The 19947-nt window shown below is 47.5% G+C and overlaps 1 protein-coding gene across 3 annotated transcripts in view; it reads right to left on the bottom strand.

Annotated features, from left to right (window-relative positions):
- LOC138521234 (dehydrogenase/reductase SDR family member 4-like) overlaps positions 1-19947 on the bottom strand; it is a 157024-nt gene that overhangs the window by 111530 nt on the left and 25547 nt on the right. For all 3 annotated transcript variants that reach the window (XM_069633926.1, XM_069633928.1, XM_069633927.1), the window contains exon 2: positions 8994-9185. In XM_069633926.1, the coding sequence (XP_069490027.1) occupies positions 8994-9127 (134 nt within the window). In that variant the 5' untranslated portion in view covers positions 9128-9185. The remainder of the gene's footprint in view (positions 1-8993; positions 9186-19947) is intronic.

The raw sequence follows: 19947 nt of genomic DNA, 5'->3' as shown, positions 1-19947 counted from the left end.
GCTGCGGGTTTAAAACGGAAGCTAATAGGAGTTCTCAAATGTAAGAGTACTGGTTGCTTAAACCCTGATGCTGTGCTCGTTTATGATCATAGCTGCTCACCACAAACAAGGATTTGTATTACTTCAACCTATCCACAAGTGTGCTAGGGTGGCAGAGCCACAGTAAGACAAAGAAAATCACTAATGTGTATATCTCTCTCCCCAGGTGAACGGGGAGACCTTCTTTACTATAGGTCAGCCAGGAAGGTGCATAACCGCTCACAAGCCAATCGAGAGGAGAAAGGGGACCGAGGGGAGGAACGCCAGCAAGCTCTCTCCAAGGCTGGCGTCCTATGGGGTGCAGGAGAAAAAAAAAGGCACCAAAATGAAAGGCGGATTGCCCGAAGCTGAACGGACACGCACAAGAAAAACACCACAAAAAAAAAAAATAGAAAAAAGGAACCAAAAAAAAAAACATTCAGGGGCCATATCGAGATGGCAAAAGGGCGCAAATTATGAAGGATCGAGGACGTAGAGCAAAGTTCCAACACACCTAAAGCAATCCTCAAGTGGCAATCCACAGTAGGTTGGTACAAGACAATTCAAAACAGGCAATCTAAAATTCCAATAATGTGATAAAGAGAGAAATCTAATTAATCAGGCCAAAGTTCATAAACCAGAAAATCCAAAACACAAGACAGGAAAACATGGTAACTAATCACAGGGTTGATTCCAGATTTACTGAAGTTCACATACCCTGCGCATTAGATCAACACTCTGTGATGTTATGTCGTGCCCAACTTGTCACATGACATTTATTCGTTGTGCACGGAACCCTGGGGGCCAGGGGGGGGGGGGGGGGGGGGGAGGTCACGCGGGGAGGCAGAGATCCTGAAATCATCATGAAAGGCACCAGGCTCGAAGCGCGCCAGATGAACGCTGGATGGTAGGTCGCCCCAAGTTGTTTAGCGTAGCACCACACCCATGATGCATCAGGTAAGTGCATGACAGAGTGCCTAATTATCAAGTCACTTTAAGTAAGAAACATGAATTATAACATTTCAAAATAGAATTGTTGTTTGTTGCAAGTAGTCCCAACTCCACCGTTTGTCTTAATGAGTAAATATTGATTCTTCAGATAAAATTCCAATAATATTCTTCCATATTACAAGTTAGCCAACACGAGTTTCGAGCATCCTTGGCTCTTCAAGGATGAAAGAATAACAATTATCCATGTGTAAACGGCACGTTAACATACCAACCTAAAAGTAATGAATTCATTCTTCCTGAGATTTTGTTGGATGACAACAAAATGATAATTTACAAAAGCACTGGCGTATTGTTAGCAATGAACTTACTCAGGGCATGGGTGCGTTATATGTTGCTGAGCGAGCATTGAGACACACAATACAATTTTTTGAATTCCACTCAAGCTAGTAAGAAATGTAAAATGAAGCTTAAAAATTGGCTTACACTATATAGAAGCCCTGAATGATTGCACTCGTTTTGGTACTTCATTAAGAAAAATGTTGGCCTGCACGAGGCATCTCAGATAAAATGTTATTGAAGAATGTGTGGCGGGAACAAATTATGGAGCTCTTTATAGGGTGCAACAACTTTATCACGGCACCAACGTCAGTTTGTATGCAGTGGATGGGGTCTGTAAGTGGATTCTCCATTTAAAGAGTTGTGGTGCACTGGGCCCTGACAGGTTAGCCAATATAGTGCTTAACGAAAACCAGACATTGTGAACATTTGTCTTGGACAAGTATTTTTGGATGGTTATTGAAGTGAAGAAAAAAAAAAAAAAGCACCCGTGTTAGGGAAACAATCTTTGTTAGTGGCCGTCCACAAAAAAAGGAGATTGAGGTAACCCGGAAAATGATAGATTACCTGCACTTTTAGATGTCCCTAATAAATAAATATTCTACAGACGGGGTTCCGCAAGGGTTGTTCTACCATCTACAATATCTTTATATTAAAGTTGCTCTCCAATAGAGCCAAGAATGGTGTTAGGCCTACACTTTACATGGCTTTTATCGTCTATAATCACGCTTTCGATAGTGTTTACAGGAATTCCTTTTGGGCCAAAATGTCTCCATTGGCCTCTAAACATTGTATGTCAACTCTATAGTGAGACCGGTGTCAAAATAAGACTTAACAGCACCAGTTGAATCTCCCGTAATACAGAAACTAATAATGGGCTTTAACCGGGTGGTGTATTAACACCTCTTCTCTTAAATTTTCATATAGTGGATATGCCCATGGTATTAAAGGACATCAACATCTTCACTCCAAAATAAGGAAATTGCCCACATTTCTTCGATAGAATACACAGAGGGTGTTATTTTACCTGACTGCACTCCTGCTGGACTCAAAGGATCGCTGAAGGCTACAACAGATTATTCACAGCAGAATTATCTGACAATTAACAGCAAGACACTCAAATAATGTATTTTGGGGTTAAAAAGAAAAGTCAGTGTACTTTCTGTGCTGTGAATAACATACAGCTTGAATTAGTTGCCTCCTACGTCTACTTGGCAGTCCTTATTTGAAAATGAAGAAGGGCATTTTTGATCGATGCAAATCTAATGTGGTCACAAAAATGGCTTCCTTAAAAATGTTTGCTAAGAATCATGGCAGGTACAGCCTTAAAGTTTGGATCATAGTGTACAACCAAAGTGTAGTAGTTCCTGGCCTTATATCTGGGTATGAGGCCTACCCAATCTGGACTAATTGGTTAGATAGAACAAAAGCTAAAATATGACAAACAATATTAGTTTTTCTTAAGTGCCTTCATGTTCATAACATTCGTCTGGAATGAACTCATCTCATTGAGTACTTTGGCTATTGGTAGACGATGTACTCTATATTTGAAAATATGCAAATTCACTGAAACATGAACATAGGTTTTAAAAGCCAAAGCCTAAAGCGGAAACCAAATGTTATCTATTGCAAAAGTTCCAGCAAACTTCAGAAGATTGATTCATATTAAATCAATTGTGCTATTGACTGGTGCCAGAAGTTTGTGTTGATAAAAATCCCAATTAGCGAAGAAACCTAGAGATTGGGATGTATGCAATAACCTACAGTTGGCAGTTGAGATCAGGGGAGGGATAAAAACATGCAAGACATCAATACGAGACATACCCGAAGGGCAGAGCCATTTGCAGAAATGTGTATTTGATTGTGATACATGTTTTTACTGATTTAGTCTGGCTACATTGTTTGGAAGGAAAGCAACACTCACTTATAATAGCATTAACGAAGTTTTGTATTTTTATAGAAAGTAGGTTTACTTCTAGCCAAATTAGTATTTAAATTAAGCATTTGAAGTGTTTATTGAATTATTTTAGAAGATGTATTTATGTGTGCAAAATGTATATAACTTAACTGTAACACACTTTTAACTAATAAACAAATTACAGGGCTCGGAATTTAGATTGAATAAGCAGGAGTTACAAGCAGCTACTGGGTATCCAGCGTTATCCAGTCACCAGGAGCTACCACTGGGGAACATGGAGCTAGTACACCGCGTTCCACAAATCTAACTTTCATATAAAATGGAAACATAATTTTGTAGATTATTTATGACCCCTTACGCTTTAAATACTGTATGAATGTGTCCGAGTTAACTTGACACAGCTGTGTTTGTTCAATATCAGTTGGCCTGGCGAGCCAAAAAGGTAGCTCCTGGTAGCTGTTGGTGTCAAGCTAACCAGGCTCTTCTAAGCTACAAGCAGGAGCTAAATAGCTCCAAGATCGCCAGGCAGGAATCTCCTTTGCCTCAACTGTTACACAAACCATTTCTCCAGGATAGATTGCCATCTTTTTTTCGTGTCATTTCATGCCACAGTCATTATACATGCCAACATTAACCATTCCATTCAGGCGATGCGAGGCCAGTCCTGGTGTTAACTCTGCATTCTGGGACTTGTAGTCCTGGATTTATAATGAAGACACCCATGCCTTCAAGTCCCAGAATGCAACATTAAACCCAGGGCTGAACTAGCATCTCCCGAATAGAAGGGATAATGTTGGCATGCATGTTCATTAGTGTTCATTCCAGAGTGAGGGGTACCTCTACGGTCTTAACGTGTTCACTGCTTGTTTTTCTCTTTCCTTACTTTGCTTCTTTTGTCATATTGACAGCCCCTGACAGAGGTTGCTTTGTCCCAGTCGTTGGCGCCACGATCCATCCCAGCTACACCTTAGCACTCGGCCATAGATTGCCTTTCAACTTTCGCCTGCTTAACCAGACCTTCTCTGTTTCCGTGCGCTACCTAACTTTAACCAAGGGTGCCAGTAACTAGGTGCTTTATACCACCTTAGCTCCTTTTTCCAGAGATTCTGGGTCACTGTGAAAGAGCAAAGGCTGCAATAGGGTTGGGATCTCTCTGCAAGGACAAAGGTGGTCACATCCTTGCAGTCATTTCTTTCATGGCGGCTTGTCTGACGTGCTCGTCGACATTCTCCCTTTGACCTGTTCCTTTGTCTTTTGATTATGCTCTAATTGTTGTAGGCGTCATCCCGCTGTCGCCCCTTCCTGTGATCCTAACACTGCAGGTTCCAGTCACCTACTCCAGTCCACTTCTTATCTCAGTCTAGTCCACAGGTTTTGTCCTGTCTTGTTACACCACCCTGCCGGCTGCCTTAATGCCCGGCCTGTTGTGTACGTATTCTGGCATTTGCTAAACTAGATCTCCCTAATCCAGTTCCTCTCTGTGGACCCTGGCCGGGGAGCTGCAGCTCCGGATTGAGGTGCTAAGAGCGTGCTGCAGAGGGTTCCAGCGACTGAATAAGCAGATGTTCAAGTGCAGTGGCAGAGCTGTGCACGGGCCGACTATCGGAAAACATCAGGACTGACGTGCATCCGCAGAGAGGTGCATGGGTCAGACACTTCCGCATGTCAGAACAGAGGCATTCTGGTTTACCTGTGTATGGGCACCACTGGCACAGCCGTTTGTGGGCTCTCCCTCTACAATAGCAGGGGGCGCGACTGGTTGGTTAGGAGGTTCCTGGAAGGCCCACGAGTGCTCAAGTCAGGAATGTGGTGCATGGTCGGGTATCGGGGCAGCAATAGCAGAAGAGTGCTGGTGGATTGGCAGAGCTCTGTGTCGTATGTCATTGTAAACTGTATTTGTGTAGTACAGTGTCTGACATCTCCACAGCTTTTTGTTTGTGTAGGTGAAGTCTGTCAGTTTGCATTGCTGTGAGGCTGTGCACTTTGATTTTACGTAGCGTTGAGATGAGTGGGCGGTTTTCAGTGGTTGTGCTGGTGAATAGTTGGTTATACATGGTGTGCACAAGTTGGTTGATAGTAGTACAGTTGTCGTGCAGGAGTGTCCATTACGGCTGATGGCAAACTATGTGATACGTATCACCTTCTGGCCAATTAAAGGGGCTTTCCCACCATGGACAGTGTCAAGACTAGCCTCATTTTCAGTAGACAGCCTTCATCTAGGTTCGAGGAGCGCCAACTGATGGATTATTCCTCTTGTCCCTCATCTGGGCGCGGGTGAAAGCAGCGCTTTTGTTCTCCTGCCTAAATACCTAGTAGCACTAAGACACAGAAAGGTTGCTGGCCCTGAAGAGGGTCAATGGGCGCTCTTGTCTAACTGTATCACGTGTTTGTATGAGCCGCACGCCAAATCAGTCAAGATAAAAAGGGCTACAATGGACTTTGGCAATGCCCAGGAGAAAAGAGTAAATATGGCCATGAACAACAGACTCTCAGGTGGACCCGTTACTTCATATGTGGGGGTGTTTCCCCGAGGCTCGGCCCTGGCACTTATTTTTGAACCCAGCCCTTATTGTCTCAGACTCAGTTTGATTATTACGTGGGGTTTTGGCCACTTCAACAGCGTGCACTGTACACACGTCTCTGCATCCTGTGCTGGCTCATTGCAATTCATGAACCGGATGACCCATGCTGGCAGGGCAGTGCTAGTTATCCATTTCAATGAGTAATAAATTGGAAGGCGGTAATACTGGGTGCTTACGCTGGCCCAGCCCACACATTGCTCCAGTCAGCCTGCGTGACAGTGATGACGCTCCAATTCTGTAATTACCAACAGCAGTGCCACAGCAGGGTGGGTTGACAGCACAGGGCAGACAGCAGTCCCAAAACACGGGTAATTCCAGGGAGATGTCTGTTGCTGAGGAGGGTCGATTCTGAGTGCCAAGCTACATAAGAGAATCTTGCTGCAGTGCTAACAGGAAGGGTCACCAGTATAATGATTTTGCCTGCACATGGCCATTAATTTCCCATAGGAGGAAGGCAAGTTTGCCCCATTTTCTATGGCTAGAAGGTTTTAGATCTGATGACTACTCCTGGTGGACACATTTCTCCCAGGTTCTTCCATAGGTAGACCTTCCCCCCTGAATTATCTCCTCACCATAGGCTTGTGCCCAAGGGGGCTGTCTACACTAGTTTACGCAAACTGGATTACTGCTGGCTCCTCAAACACCTTCTCGATGCTTCGTCACAAGCCTGCCCCTCCTCCCACACCAAGTGTGGGCTTCAGGTGAGAGCGTCCCTCTCTGGCCTTCTTTCAGGCTTTCTGGCAACTCTCGGCCTCCTCTGTTGCCACTTCTGCCTGACAGGCTTCCATGTCCTGCTCCCCTTTCACCACAGCCTGTCCCTTTGATTGTACTCCCTCTGCTCGTACAGGTCTTACTCCATCTTCCTTTCACCACCACCTCCTTTAATCTTATTCCCTCATTCTCCTCCGCCTTTTACCACAACCACCACCACCACCACCACCACCCTTCCTCCTTCTCCTCCTGCTCCCGCTCCTCCCCCTCCTCCTCTTAAGACTGGCTATTTTAAAATATACTTTGCACTACACATGTTTCTGATTGAGGAGCATGGTATGCAAGCATCCTCTGGACCGCGGCTTCCAAAAAGCAATCCGCTATGCTGGATTCTTTTCGTGTCCCTCCATGTGCTCCACAATGGTCCTGCACACTCAGCACTGCTCTGAGAGACTTCAATGGTGAGCAAGACTTGTTTGGGAACGCTATACGCCACCCTGCTGCTTGGGGGAAATCATATTTAAAGGGGTAAGAACAAATATTTTTGCACCACAGGGTCTGAATTAAAGGGCAAACGGAATACACATGCTCACTACAACTTAACAACAGACCTTCTGTATCTCTTAGAGGGCCAGATGTTTTAGTGTAGTACATATAGCGTACTCTGGCCTTCTGACCTGGGTGATGAGGCGGTGATCAGTGGATCCTCCCCCACACTACCCCTGCTCCATGCATCACAGCGATGGTCACCCATTCACCTATGGTCTGGGGGAATAGCCACTGCTTCACTGGGCATGGGTGTAATTATAGGGCGGGGGGAGGGGAATCAAGGGTGTTTGCCCCCCCCCATAGCGTTCATGGCACTCCATGTTGTCCCCTTCATTTGGCAGGGGCCCCATCCCTTTAGATGTCATGCCCCCCAACATTCTCAGAAAAGGTACTCCACTCTCATTGGACATGAATGTGTAACTTTCTATAGTCAGGAAAGCATTGTGAACTACCAACACAAAAATGAGAGTGGTCTATGAACTGCAGCTCCTCCAGTAGCGATACCCAGGACTGGGCTGCCTGGAAGTTCAAAAGGCCGGCTATGAGCTTCACGAGGGTAGCTATAGAAGGACGGGCGCTGGATCTACCCTTTTCCACCCGCTGCTGCCTGGGCTACAGCTACCGTCTGGTACTAGAAGGCAGCGAGCGGATCTTGGATCATTCAACAGAGTCGACCTATCAGCAGGGGCAAGGCAGGTGTGGTGCAACTATATTCTGAAGAACTGCTGACAACATTCCAAATGCAATTTCTGGTCTACTTAGCAGGTTTTGGCAATGAGCAGGACAAAGTGTTGTGTGGAGAACACTAAACTGTGTAGGGTACAATGTATGACATAAGACAGTTCAAGAGGAAAGAGGTAGTAACGCTTGAGAGTCACGGATGTGTCCAAATGGAAGCAAAAGACACACAAGAGCACTTTGGATAAAAGCGCTATGTAAGCACCAATATATAAATAAATAAAATGCTAACACCTCTGAAGTAGAACTAGAAAGCAGGGTTTGCAATAAAGATTTGATGAACAGGAGCTAAAACCAGCTCCTGGGCATCAGGCATCTATCTACCAATAGGCAGGAGCTACCGCCAGGGAATTGGGAGCCAATACACAGCGCACTGCAACTTCCACACGAGACGCACACTACCTTTCTTGCCAATTATGTATGATCCATTGTGCTTAAATGGCTACTAGATTTGTCCCAATTGGGCTTTAGTTACATTCTGAAACACTCAAAGTTAATGTCACATGTGCATGCTTTTAAGGTACCAGATGGCCTGAGGAGACAAAAGGAGCGCCTGGTAACAGTTGGTTTCGAGCTTATCCGCTCTCCTTATGCAGAAGCAGGAGCTTAATAGCTCCCAGCAATTTCGAACCAGGGGAGTTTATCGGTCTCCAGTCCAGACAGAATCTGGAAGTCTGCAAATGTGTACCTGCCACATACGTGCTGCAATTTGCTGCATCATGTGCTACGCCGCTGGCAGTGCTGGGGAGAGGGGGCTTTAACATCCCCAGGTCTATTGTTGGGCGTGTGTGTCGAGTACTGGTCGGAATTGTGGTTTACTTGCTACAGCAGTACATGCGTTTAAATGCTTGTACAGCAGGGAGTGCTGGTGGCCAGGTCTAGGTAGAGTTGGCAGAGCAGTCAGTGTGCATTGGAATAGGCAGCATGCTACAAGCCAAGACTGAAGTGCAGGACCAAGCATTGGGAAATCAAATACAGGTGCATGCAAGGTATGTAGTACATCAGCAGAGATACATATGGGTTCCAGTACTTTGACAGCAGGGGGTGTTACTGCAAGGTGTAGAGGTGCACCGGCAGAGCAATGTAGACGGTCCAGTACTGGAATAGTGTGGCGAGACAATCAAAAGGATGAAGCGGGTCAGGAGGAGGTGTATTGTTACAGATGCAGGATGGTACCCGTACCCACTCACCCTTCTGTTGAGGCGGTCACAAGTGCCACTTTCTTAGCATGGATCCCAGTAGTGGCTGCGGCGTTGCTCATTCTCAGGGATTGTTGCTGTGTGAGAGTCAGGTATCTGAATGTGGCACGAAGTGCACGCTGCATTTTGCCCGGCTCTTATCTGTGGACTCTGCCCTTGCAGACCTTGAACTGCTGGGTTTGGCTATGGGAAACAAAACACAAGTCATAAAAAAGAAGCATTTTCAAAATTGGGACTCTTAGCCGAGAGGCTAGGCACTGACTGATGGTATACTTGTCTATACACAGACGTCTAATGGTATTTGTTTTTAAAGTGGGTACAAGTTACATTTGTGCCAATTGGACGCAGAAAACTGGCAGACCGTTGTAATGTGTGTGGGCGAGTACATTCAAGCCCTTTTTCATAAAGTGGACGTACATGTTGTAAGGGTGCAGAAGTAAGGCTCAGGCACAATGGTGACACGTTTCTGGATGTAAAGGTTTATTAAATAAGAAAAAGGTTAGAAAATGCCTCTCTAGCCCCAACGATAAGAGGGGGTTTCTTATCTCAAAAGGAAACTAGTGAAATTGTCAGGAAGTCTGAAAATAAAGAGCGTCACTGTTGTGTCCAAACTAAACCTGCTTCTCTCCCCAACACTAATAATCTGAAGAAACTTTGCAAGGATGGTTTCTTCTTAAAGTATCAAGTGTTCTTCCTGGTTTCAATCAACAGAAAAGTTCCCAGTCTCTCTGGGAATTAAAAAGTGATGAAATAAACAATGTTAGAAAATGCAAGATTCCCACAATAGGGTTGTGTTCCTTGCCCCTAGAGTTCTTCTCAGTTTCCCTCCTTACCGGCTCTTGAGCCCCTTCCTAGGCAAATGTCAGTGGACAGTCCACAAGAATATGCTGTTTAGCTTCACAATCCCTTCTCTTGCCAACATGATACAGTTCGTTATAGGGTGTAGGAAGACGTTTCCCAACTCTGGGGTTGTTGGCCCATTTAATCTCTCACATGGGTGCGAGTCCCAGACTTGCAATAGAGCTTGGTTTACTTTCCTGCCAAGCTAATATCCTTTCGTAGACCGTCTCTTTCACATGGATCTCAGACACTCTTTTCCTTGCTTTCATTAGGCGCTTTTGTTATGGGTGCGGGTCCCAAACTTGCAACTCAGTATGATAGAAGTTTGGTTGACTCCTCTGCCAAACAACCGATTCTGTTATCTTGGTTTTTCTCGGTTTTCTCATATGGGTGCGGGTAGCAGGCTCGCGATTTGTTATCTCTGTTCGGTTTTCTCGCCTGCCAAACATATGATTCTCTTCTATTGGGGTTCCTCAGGGCCCACAACCCTCTTATACTTTCATTTGCTAGTGGGTGCGGGTTCCAGACTTGCAAAGTCCCTTCAGGGTCCCAAACCCTCTTTCACCAAAGTTTGCAATCATCCTCTTGCTTCCCTGGACCTCCAACACCACCTGTTAAACCTGCGTACCCGTTTTCTTCCTCTTGACATGTACCGGCACCAACCCACCCTCCGGCAGCTCCCTAGTGAATGGTGGGGCCTGCAGCGGTTCCACAGGCATCTCTCTCTCTACCTGGTTGCACGTCCTGCCTTGCAAGCGGTTCACCGAGCCTGTGGTGCCCCGAGATACGTATCAGCAGCATCAGGTCTTTGCAGAGCTGAGCGGGTGTGAGCAGTCGCTGCTAGCCCAGATTGCGGTTTACAGCCCAGCACGGTCCCCAGGCCTCCAGTGAGTGATTGTGATTTTATTTTATTATTTTCAAACTCTGAGCTCTGAGCGCATCGTTTCTCCCCCTCCCCCTGCAGCCACTTCCTGGTCCTCCACTCCCTCCCGCCTACCTGCCCACACACCCCACCCTCCCTTTCCTCCCCTCCTATTGGGTGCTTTTTCTGGTTTAAACTGACCCTGCTGGACAGCCCCCCCTGCCCGGCAGCCCCCTCGGCTAAGGGGGCCTTAGGCAAAGGGCGGCTCCTGTTGTGTCTGCAGGTGTCTGCAGGGGACGCCAGTCGCCAGTAAGTCTCCACTGGTAGTCCCACCAGTTTCTCCCGGCCTACCCCTCCTGCAGACTCCTATACATGGCTGGGCCATCACCCGTGTTACATATTACGCAATGTAACATTATGTAATAATTTTTGCGGTGTGAAGGACTAGGCCTTTTCTCCCCTCTCAGGATTCTCAAACTTAGGTGGCCTCTCCACATGTTACTTAATACGCATTGTATCAATATTTAAAAATTGTCTTGTCCGCCTGCTCTCGCCTGTCTCCTCCCCCCACTTATTCTATGGTGCTCTCTATCTCTCCTATCTAACTGCTTCTCTGTTGACTATCCTGCTCTCCTCACTAAATCTGGTAGGAAAATGTTTAAAAAGGATATCCTGGTCTCCAACCCAGGCCTCCCTATCGCTGACACCTATACCAGTGCCTCCTCCAAGGAAACCCTCACCGACATCCTTTTTGTCGTTCTTTCACCCGACTTATGGACCATTCACATGGTCTCTGTGCTTGCTCCATTCTCCCATTAATGCTGGCACCTGTTGGGATGTCCTCTTGGCCTCCTTCCACTCCTCTAAGGTCATCATAAATGTTTACTCAAATGATACCGTCTTGGTCCAAGGCCCTCAGGCCAACCTTCACCTCTTTGATCAACTTTCTTTCTTCTCCTGCTGTCCCTCCTCTCCTTTCCTCGGCTACCTTGCCTTCCCACTCCCTCTCTGCCCCCTCTCGGGCTTCTTCTACACCTCCGCAGGTCGAACCTCTGATCTGTACCCCTCCCCGGAAGTCCTTCAAGAACAGCAACATTCTCCACATTGCCACTCTTAACTCTCGCTCTGCTGTCAAACATTCTTCTGATATCTGCCACCTTCTTGAAGAACTTGACCTCGATGTCCTCGGTCTCACTGAGACATGGTTCACAACCAGCTCTGTCACCAGCTTTGACTTGCTCCTACCTGATGGCTACAAGATACTCTCCTTGCCCAGGCCCAACCGCTCTGGTGGGGTTGTGGCCCTAATCTTTCCGGAGTGGATTACTGCCTCCGTCACTCCTACGTAGACCTACTCCTCGTTTGAATGCCTTGTCTGCCGGCACTCACTCTCTCCAAGCCATTCCCTTACTGTGGCTACTATCTATCGGCCATCTGGTCAGATCTCTTCCTTCCTCTCCAAGTGGGCAGACCTCTCCTCCTCACTCTTGGCATCAACCACCCAACTACTCTTTCTTGGACACTTCAACATCCACCTGGATGCCTTCTGTCCCCCCTCCGGACACTTTCGTTACTTTCATGACCTCTGTGACTCTCACTCTCCATTATCCCATTCTCCCCTCTGGCCCGACTCATTCTGAACGGCACACCCTCGATGCTCTGATCTCCTGACCTTCCCCTCTCTGTCCCTCTCTCCACTCCCCTCTCCTGGAGTGATCACTTTCTCCTATGCTCCCTAACCCTCAGGCCAAGCCATCTTCATCATTGCCACCCTCCTTCTGGGTCATCAGACCCACAAAGCGTGTGTCAGTTGAGGCTTTCGCCGCCACCTTCTCATCCCCCTTGCCCCCTTTGGCTGACTCTCACCCTGACACAGCCCTCTCCACGCTCCACTCTGCTATATCTGATACACATGATATCCTTGCCCCTGTCATGAGAATCCGCCTGAAGCCCAAAGCCAAGTGTAACTCCTGGTATGACTCAGATCTCGTCACCCTAAAACGCAAGTGCAGGGTGGGCGAGAGGAAATAGCGTGCTTCAAGTTCATCCTCTGACAAACTGGCCTGCCGCCTGCTGCAAAGGCAATACCGGCTCTCCGTTCTCACCAAGAAGAGAGCCCATATCCAAGCCTGCATCTCTGCAGCATCTAACAACTCGGCTGAACTCTTTAAATCTGCAAGGAACTGGCCAATCTTGCCACAGTCTCTACCTCTCCAGTCCCCCCCCCAGGCCCTCTGCACAGCACTGGCTTCGCACTTCATTTAAAAAAACTCAGGACATCCTGTCCTCACTCTCCTCCTATCGCCTCCCTCCCTCTACTCCCTCCTCTTCCTCTGATCCTTCTGCAGCTACCTCCCTCCCTCCTTCTCTGCCTTTCCCCTTTTCTCTGCAGACAAGATTTCTCGAAAAGTCCGATCTATGAAAGTCTCGTCGAAACAGGTAGACCCCTGTTCCTCCAAAACTATCAAGGACCACATCGACTCCCTGGCTCTTGCCCTGGCCGATTTCTGCAATCACTCCTTCACCACCGGAGTCTTCTCATCACCCCTGCAGCACTCCCCTGTGCACCTTCTTCTTAAGAAACCCTCTGCTGACCCCTCCTGCCAAGCTAACTATCGCCCAATCTCCATCGCTCCCTTCCTGGGCAAGCTCCTAGAGAAACTGGCCATCTCCCAGCTTAATCTCCACACCAAATCTGTTGGTTGTATTCATGACCATCAGTCTGGCTTCAAGGCTGCCAGAAGCACGGAAACTGCTCTCCTGAACATCCGTGAAGACCTGATCTCCAACCTGGACTCCAACACCCCGTGTGTCCTCATCTTGCTTGATCTCTCTTCTGCCTTTGACATGGTCAATCATGCCATCCTGCTCAACCGCCTCCGTGACAACCTGGGTATCACTGGACAGGCTCTGGCGTGGCTGACTTCTTTCCTCTCCAACCGTCCCTTGCAGGTCCAACTCGGGTCCTTCCTCTCTGATGTCTTTATCTACCTGTGGTGTCCCCAAGGGGTCTAACCTCTCTCCCTGGCTTTTCAACCAATACCTGGCACTCCTTGCACTTCGCATCGCCGCTCTCTGCCCCAACTTTCAGTGCTATGCGGATGATACCCAGCTTATTTTCAGGCTACCCTCGGCCTACTCTTCTCCTTCCCTCATCTCTGACTGTCTGTTATCCAGGAGTGGTGTGCCGCCAATGACCTCTGCCTTAATGCCAGTAAGACTGAGATCCTACTCATTGGCACACCCACTCCCTCCTTCCCTGCAGCTCTCTGGCCGGCCTCTCTTGGCCCTCTCCCTGCTCCCACCTGCAAGGCTAAAAACCTTGGGGTCATCTTCGACTCCACACTCTCCATCTCTCCTCACATCTCAGATGTCTCTAAAAAATCCCACTACCAGCTGCACTTCCTCAGAGGTATTCTTCCTTTCCTCTCCTTCCCCCAGAAGCTCACAGTCTCCAGAGACCTGGTTCTCTCTAAGCTGGACTATTGCAACAGTCTCTACCTTAATCTGCCTGCCTCTACTCTCTGGCCTCTGCAACTTATCCAAAATAGGACTGCGAGACTTGTCCTTGGCCTCAAGCCCAGGGATCGTATCTCTCCAGGAATTAAATCTCTGCACTGGCTCCCAGTGGCTGCAAGGATCAAGTTCAAAACCCTCTGCATTCTCCACAAGGCCTTCTGCGGCCTGGGGCCGCAATACCTTCAACTCTCTCTTCCCAAATACCTTCCTTCTCGGGCTCTTCGCTCATCTGCCTCCAACTCCCTCAGGGTCAGTCTCTTCTCTAAGCAACGAGTGGGTGGTCGAGCTCTCTCTTCAGAAGGGGCCTCCCTCTGGAACAGCCTTCCTGCCTCCCTGAAACTTGAGGAGAACCATCTCCGGTTCCGGAAACACCTCAAAACCTTCCTCTTTGCTTCTGCTTTCTCTGCCTCTCTCCCCTGCTGAAATTCCTGGCTGAAACTGCACTGGTCACCTGGCCACCCTTTCTGATCTTGGGTCCAGGCCAGGCCCTGCTTTTGCACACCTGCCCTGCCCCCATGGCAACCCATCGCACCTGGGGACTGTTTTCTGTATCCCTACAGTGCCCCACCAGCACTTATTCTGCTCTTACCCTGCACTTGCCACTATCTGGCCGCTTTTATTTATTCTTCTATCCCTTGCATTGCACTTTTCCCCTCTCCCTTCCCCCTGGCACTCGCCCTTTCTCCCTACCCATGCACTTGCGCGATCTGAATGACACTCGCCTAGTAGGATCGTGGTCTGTAGGATTGTGGTCTGTTTCCCACTGTCTCCCCTACCTTGCCTCGTCGCACCATGAAACACTTGTGTATGGGTGCGTTATAAATGCCATATCATATCTTAACACAAACGATACCTCCAGCTTGGACCACATTCGGGTTCTTCCCCTTTGGCTTCTCTATGCCCATCAGATGCAAGAGTACCGCAGTTCCTCCTCAGAGGATCATTCACACTCGGTCTCACAGTAAGTTTCTTTTGAACTCAGTTAGGGAGAATTCTCCAAAATTGCTAATTCCCCTTACCCACTGAGTCCCTCAGCAGCTTTGCTGGATTTCTAGGATTTTTCTTTTTTCACCTGGTAAGAGTGTGAGCCTTTTTTTCCCCACTCTTACATGTGTTTTGCAGTGTGTGTTTAACATTTTGTGTTCATGGACTGTGGATCCTCACGTACTCCTTAGGCATCACCTTATTACTGTGTGCTACACAGCACCCTCAGTGCAGTGACACAGGGTTGTCTTTTAGAGTTCCCAACTCAGACTCAATTTTCTGGGACTGACTACTGTCTCCCAGAACATGTAAAGTTGCCATTGTCTCTTTAAATCCACAGATCCAGTACAAACTATCTTACATAGAGTACTGGAAAGGGTTACTAGTTATCCCTTTTTGTCTGTCTCTCATAGAACATTATTTTGTTCCCTTTTCAAAAAGATTTGTCTGGTGATAACTACTCTATTTCTCCTACTGCGGTCATTGTAAACAGCCCTGGTATTGTTTTAGGCTATCTTGGTAGCCTCGAACTTAAATCCGCTGGACCATATTTGTTTTCATTTGGTTCCGGCTGGGTTTGTTCGCCATTTCTTTTTGTAAAAGTCTCTCGTGTTTTTCTCTGTGCGCCAAACCAAGTTTGGGTCCTTTGTTCGCCGTCCTTTCGTGGGCTTCTGCACAGAAGCCCTCCTTAGGCACCTGAAAGTCTGGGTAGGCAGGATGTGAGGGAGGGGTTTTAGGACCCCTGCCATGGGTTCCCTTGGTAACCCAAGTAGCACTCACGTTTGATTGGCAAGGGGACTATCCCGCCAGGACAGCGGTGTGTGATTGACAGCCAGGCTGTGTGAACGGGGAAAAACTGTATAAAAAGCAGGTCTCTGGGGCTGGAAAGGCAGAGTCGCCACTGGATCGAGAGAACCGAAGAGAAGCAGACAGAAGAGGATCTCTACCACGACTGAACCTCCCGGTGAAGCCCTGCTGAAGTTCCGAATCTTCAAACTTTGTCGACAGGGAAGATCTGCAAAGAATCTTCTCCCCTTGAGCTGGTGGGAACAACCAGTTCACCAAACTGCAAGCCAGGCCTCCCTCCTCTGGTCGAATTTTCTGTACAGAGGTGCAGTGAACCGGAATAGCCGGGAAGGTCGGACCCTGCTTGGGTTTTAAGGAGCGCACCTTTTATATGCCGTTTGGCTCTGCTGCTGGTTTCTTCCCTGGGCAGTGCAGGATCCTCCAATCTTCCTACTTCGTGTCAGTCCGACAGTCGCTTCAAGAACCGTGAGCCTGTAGGACCTGCCAGAACGTCTGCCTCAGCTACAGTTTCTTCTCCATTTAAAGTACAGTTCCAAATCCGGTTCTTCGTTTCGTCCAGCCGCGGTGAAAGTGTGTGAAACCTTTCGCCAATCCGAGGGCTTGTCCTTCTCTCTTCTTTAAAGTAACTTTTCACCTGACCAACTTCGTCCTGAACTCTTGGCAAAGACTTAACCGCGAACTACCCTGAACTGTGTGATCTTGAGCAAAAGACTTTTGTCCCATTGACTTTGGCCCCAAGCCTCTTGATTCGATTCCCTCACTGTAGTTCCTTTTTCTAGATTTTCCTGCTTACTTGCCTGTTGGTGCTGCTCAATTTTTGTCTACCTTTGTCTTTCCCTCCCTTTTAAATTATTGGAGTGCCATTTTGCTCACATTTCATTTTGAGCTTAATTTGTCCAGAATCTATTGGGAGTGGTGTGGTGTATTAAGATTGGGATTTCTAAACTGCTTGATAATAGTGAAATGTTTAATAACTGATGGGTAAATAAATGTATATTATTTTACTCAGAAACCTTGAGTCAGTGTTTGTTTGAATCATAGTAATTGCTGTCCTTTGTGTAACTATTGATACTGCTCACTTGCTCTTAAGATAATTCTGGCTGCTCAGCCATCACTACCACTTTACTGTGTAGTACAGGCTTGTACCAAAGGTGAATTTGTACTGTCACTTGTAGTCTTAATTGTGTATGGTGTTCCAAAAGGGTACTGCATATAATTCTGCCTAACAAACTCCCACGCCAGACAGCTCTATTCATTCAGGCAAATGACATCTTCAGAAAAGCTAGACCGCTCACTCCGTTTCTTCCGAGTGATCCTCTGACTCTACAAGATCATCTTCGCAGTACTAATTTTGAACTCAGATGCAAGATACTTAGTATTCTCTTGTATTTTGGGTTTGTCAAGTATATTAAAGTGACTGACCTTGCAACAGAGTACATTTACAGTACCAAATAGGGGCGCGGGGAGATTTGATATGGGATTGGTAAGGCAGGTGAATGGCGTGTTTCCTGAGAATAGTCATCCCGAATTCCATAAGGGGCTCCCCTCCCCATGTGATCCTCTCTCAGTGCACCACCCCCCAGGGGGACAATTGTGCTGTGGACGCACCGCCCTGGCCTCATGGGAAAGGTCTCCTCCTAGGGGAGAAGGGACGACATCCTCAGGTTCGTCACAATGTGTAACAGAGGCCGGTTTGGAATGCGTATGTACAAGTCCAGTTTCAGAGCCTTCTGGTGTTTGAGGCCCTCAAAAGGGTGCTGGAGGGTTGTTCTGCGGGCAAGATCCATACCTTCCTTGATGTCTCGCTGATAAAGTGGGGTGCAGGAGGGTTGTTCTCTTCTTGATTCTTCTCCTGCACGCTGACTCTATAAAAGGCAGTCTAGCGAGCATTTTCTGGAGGCATAGTTGAGATGAAACATTACTGCCCATATATAAACTGGCACAAGGAATGGGGAGGGGGGGGCAGGAATTTGGTTCCGCTCAACTGCCATAATATTCTTCACAGGTAGGACTGGCTCTGGATTTCTCCCAGTTAGGCCTCCTACCCCCAGCCAAGAGGTTTTCCCATCCCTTCTTGGCAGGACGAGGGTACTGGTCTTATAACATGTTATTTCATGTATCAGGTAATGCAGTTCATTAGGAGTTTCATGCATTATCAGTCCAGAATTGTGGGAGAATGGCTCCTGTGACCGAGTCTTAGTCAAGCATCTGTTTAAAGGATCGGCTCCCAACCTGGGAGAATAGTTAATTAAGAGGCCACCATAGACATCAAAATGGGGGCGGGTCCCCTTCTCAGAGTGCTGGTGCATGGGGAGTGATGCCCTAGTGATGGATAAATGGTTTAGGAAGGCAGACTTGGAGCGAAGCGCACATAGTACTCGGGCCGGTTACAGTCGGTCAGGTGGATTGCTGCTGCTGATCGTTATGAGAGGTCTTGCTGTCTGAAGTCATCAGTGGCGGCTGCTGCAGCAGAGGTCTATACAAACCTCACAGGAAGCACTTATTTTATTATTATTTTACTGGAATTTCTGTCCAGCGCTGGTTCAAAGGTAAAAAAGGTGGAAGGCAAAAAGTTACCAAATATTTCCAGGATAGGATAGGCAGAGTAGGATAAGCAAGTAGCAGGGGAGGTGGGGTGGAGGGTTATGTGTGGGGAAACATGTCGGTTTTAATGAGTGGAACAGCCGCAGTACCAATACACGTGTACAGTGATACACTGCGAGTCATTCTAAACTCTTGACACAGCTCAGGTGCGGGGTGCCAGCAGCCCGCAGCGCGTGTGCTAAAGCACAGGGGTACTTTGGCCGGGTGCTGCTCTCCTGGATGGATACCCTGTGCTATTCACGCCATGGATAAACATTCTGAATCCAAATAAGCACTGGATAAAGGGCAGACAAAGTTACAGTAGTTTACTTTCCAAAAACTGCAAGGCCCTACGTCTAAATGTCACTGGCACCTGAGAGCAGCTTGTATGATGCAGAGACAATTGCACTTGCCAAAAGTATGGCAGAATGAAAGACTGAGCATGCAAGCTTGAGCACTAAAATTGGCGTTATTGTAGCGTGGGTTGACGATATTCGACATCAGCTCAATGACCTCACAGCCAGCCCCAAGGAAGTAGAAAAGAGTATAGCCACTGTAGAAGCCGATGTCAGCAAGCTCTGCAAGGTTACAGACAAAGCAAGCTCAGACAAAGTTACTAATGGAGAAGATGGAGCTGAAACGTCATTCTCTGCGCTGTAATATATGCATTCTCGGATAGAGAAGGGGCAAAGATGGGAACGAAGGGCCTTGAGAAACTGATCCCTAAAGTGCTGCCCTGAGTTGCCCTATTTCCAGAATTTGTAATTGAGAGAGCACAAATACCTGAGCTCTCACCCTGGGCCTGTTGTGCCACCCAGGGATCGGAACACGCCTGATTTTCATATGGTCTTTCCCCTTCTGTGATGGCTTGGCAGGCTGAAGATCATCTGGAGGGCGCCCAGAGCTGTGCCTGTGGATACGATTGATTCAAAACTGTCCAGCCATCACATTTTGGTTTTGTTTAAGTCACCCCGAGTGGGACGGATATGTCCAGACGTGGGTCTAGAGCCTACTGGGCCTAGAGACTCAAGCTACTCTTCAATGAGGACACCTGATGAGGCCGAAACATGTCTGGGAATGTTTGTGGTCTCTTGTAGAAAGGATGGGACCTAGCATGTTGGGTTTGACTGCCCCTTTTGGAGTGGCACCAAGCTTGATTTGCATATGGTCGTTCTCCTTCTGCAATGGCTTGGCTGGCTGAAATACAATGGTCTGGAGGGTTGCCCAGAGATGTGCCCGTGGTTAACATTGATTCAAAACCTACCTTCCACCCATCACATTTTGGTTTTGCTGATGTGTACAACCCAGGTTAGTTATATCCAATGTCCCAAAATATAAAAGGTACAGACA

The sequence above is a fragment of the Ambystoma mexicanum genome, chromosome 13 (genome assembly GCF_040938575.1).
Source record: "Ambystoma mexicanum isolate Mex_15411 chromosome 13, UKY_AmexF1_1, whole genome shotgun sequence".
NCBI classification, from domain to species: domain Eukaryota; kingdom Metazoa; phylum Chordata; class Amphibia; order Caudata; family Ambystomatidae; genus Ambystoma; species Ambystoma mexicanum.
The sequence above is the reverse complement of the archived record's forward strand: the minus strand, read 5'-3'. Positions and strand labels throughout refer to the sequence as shown.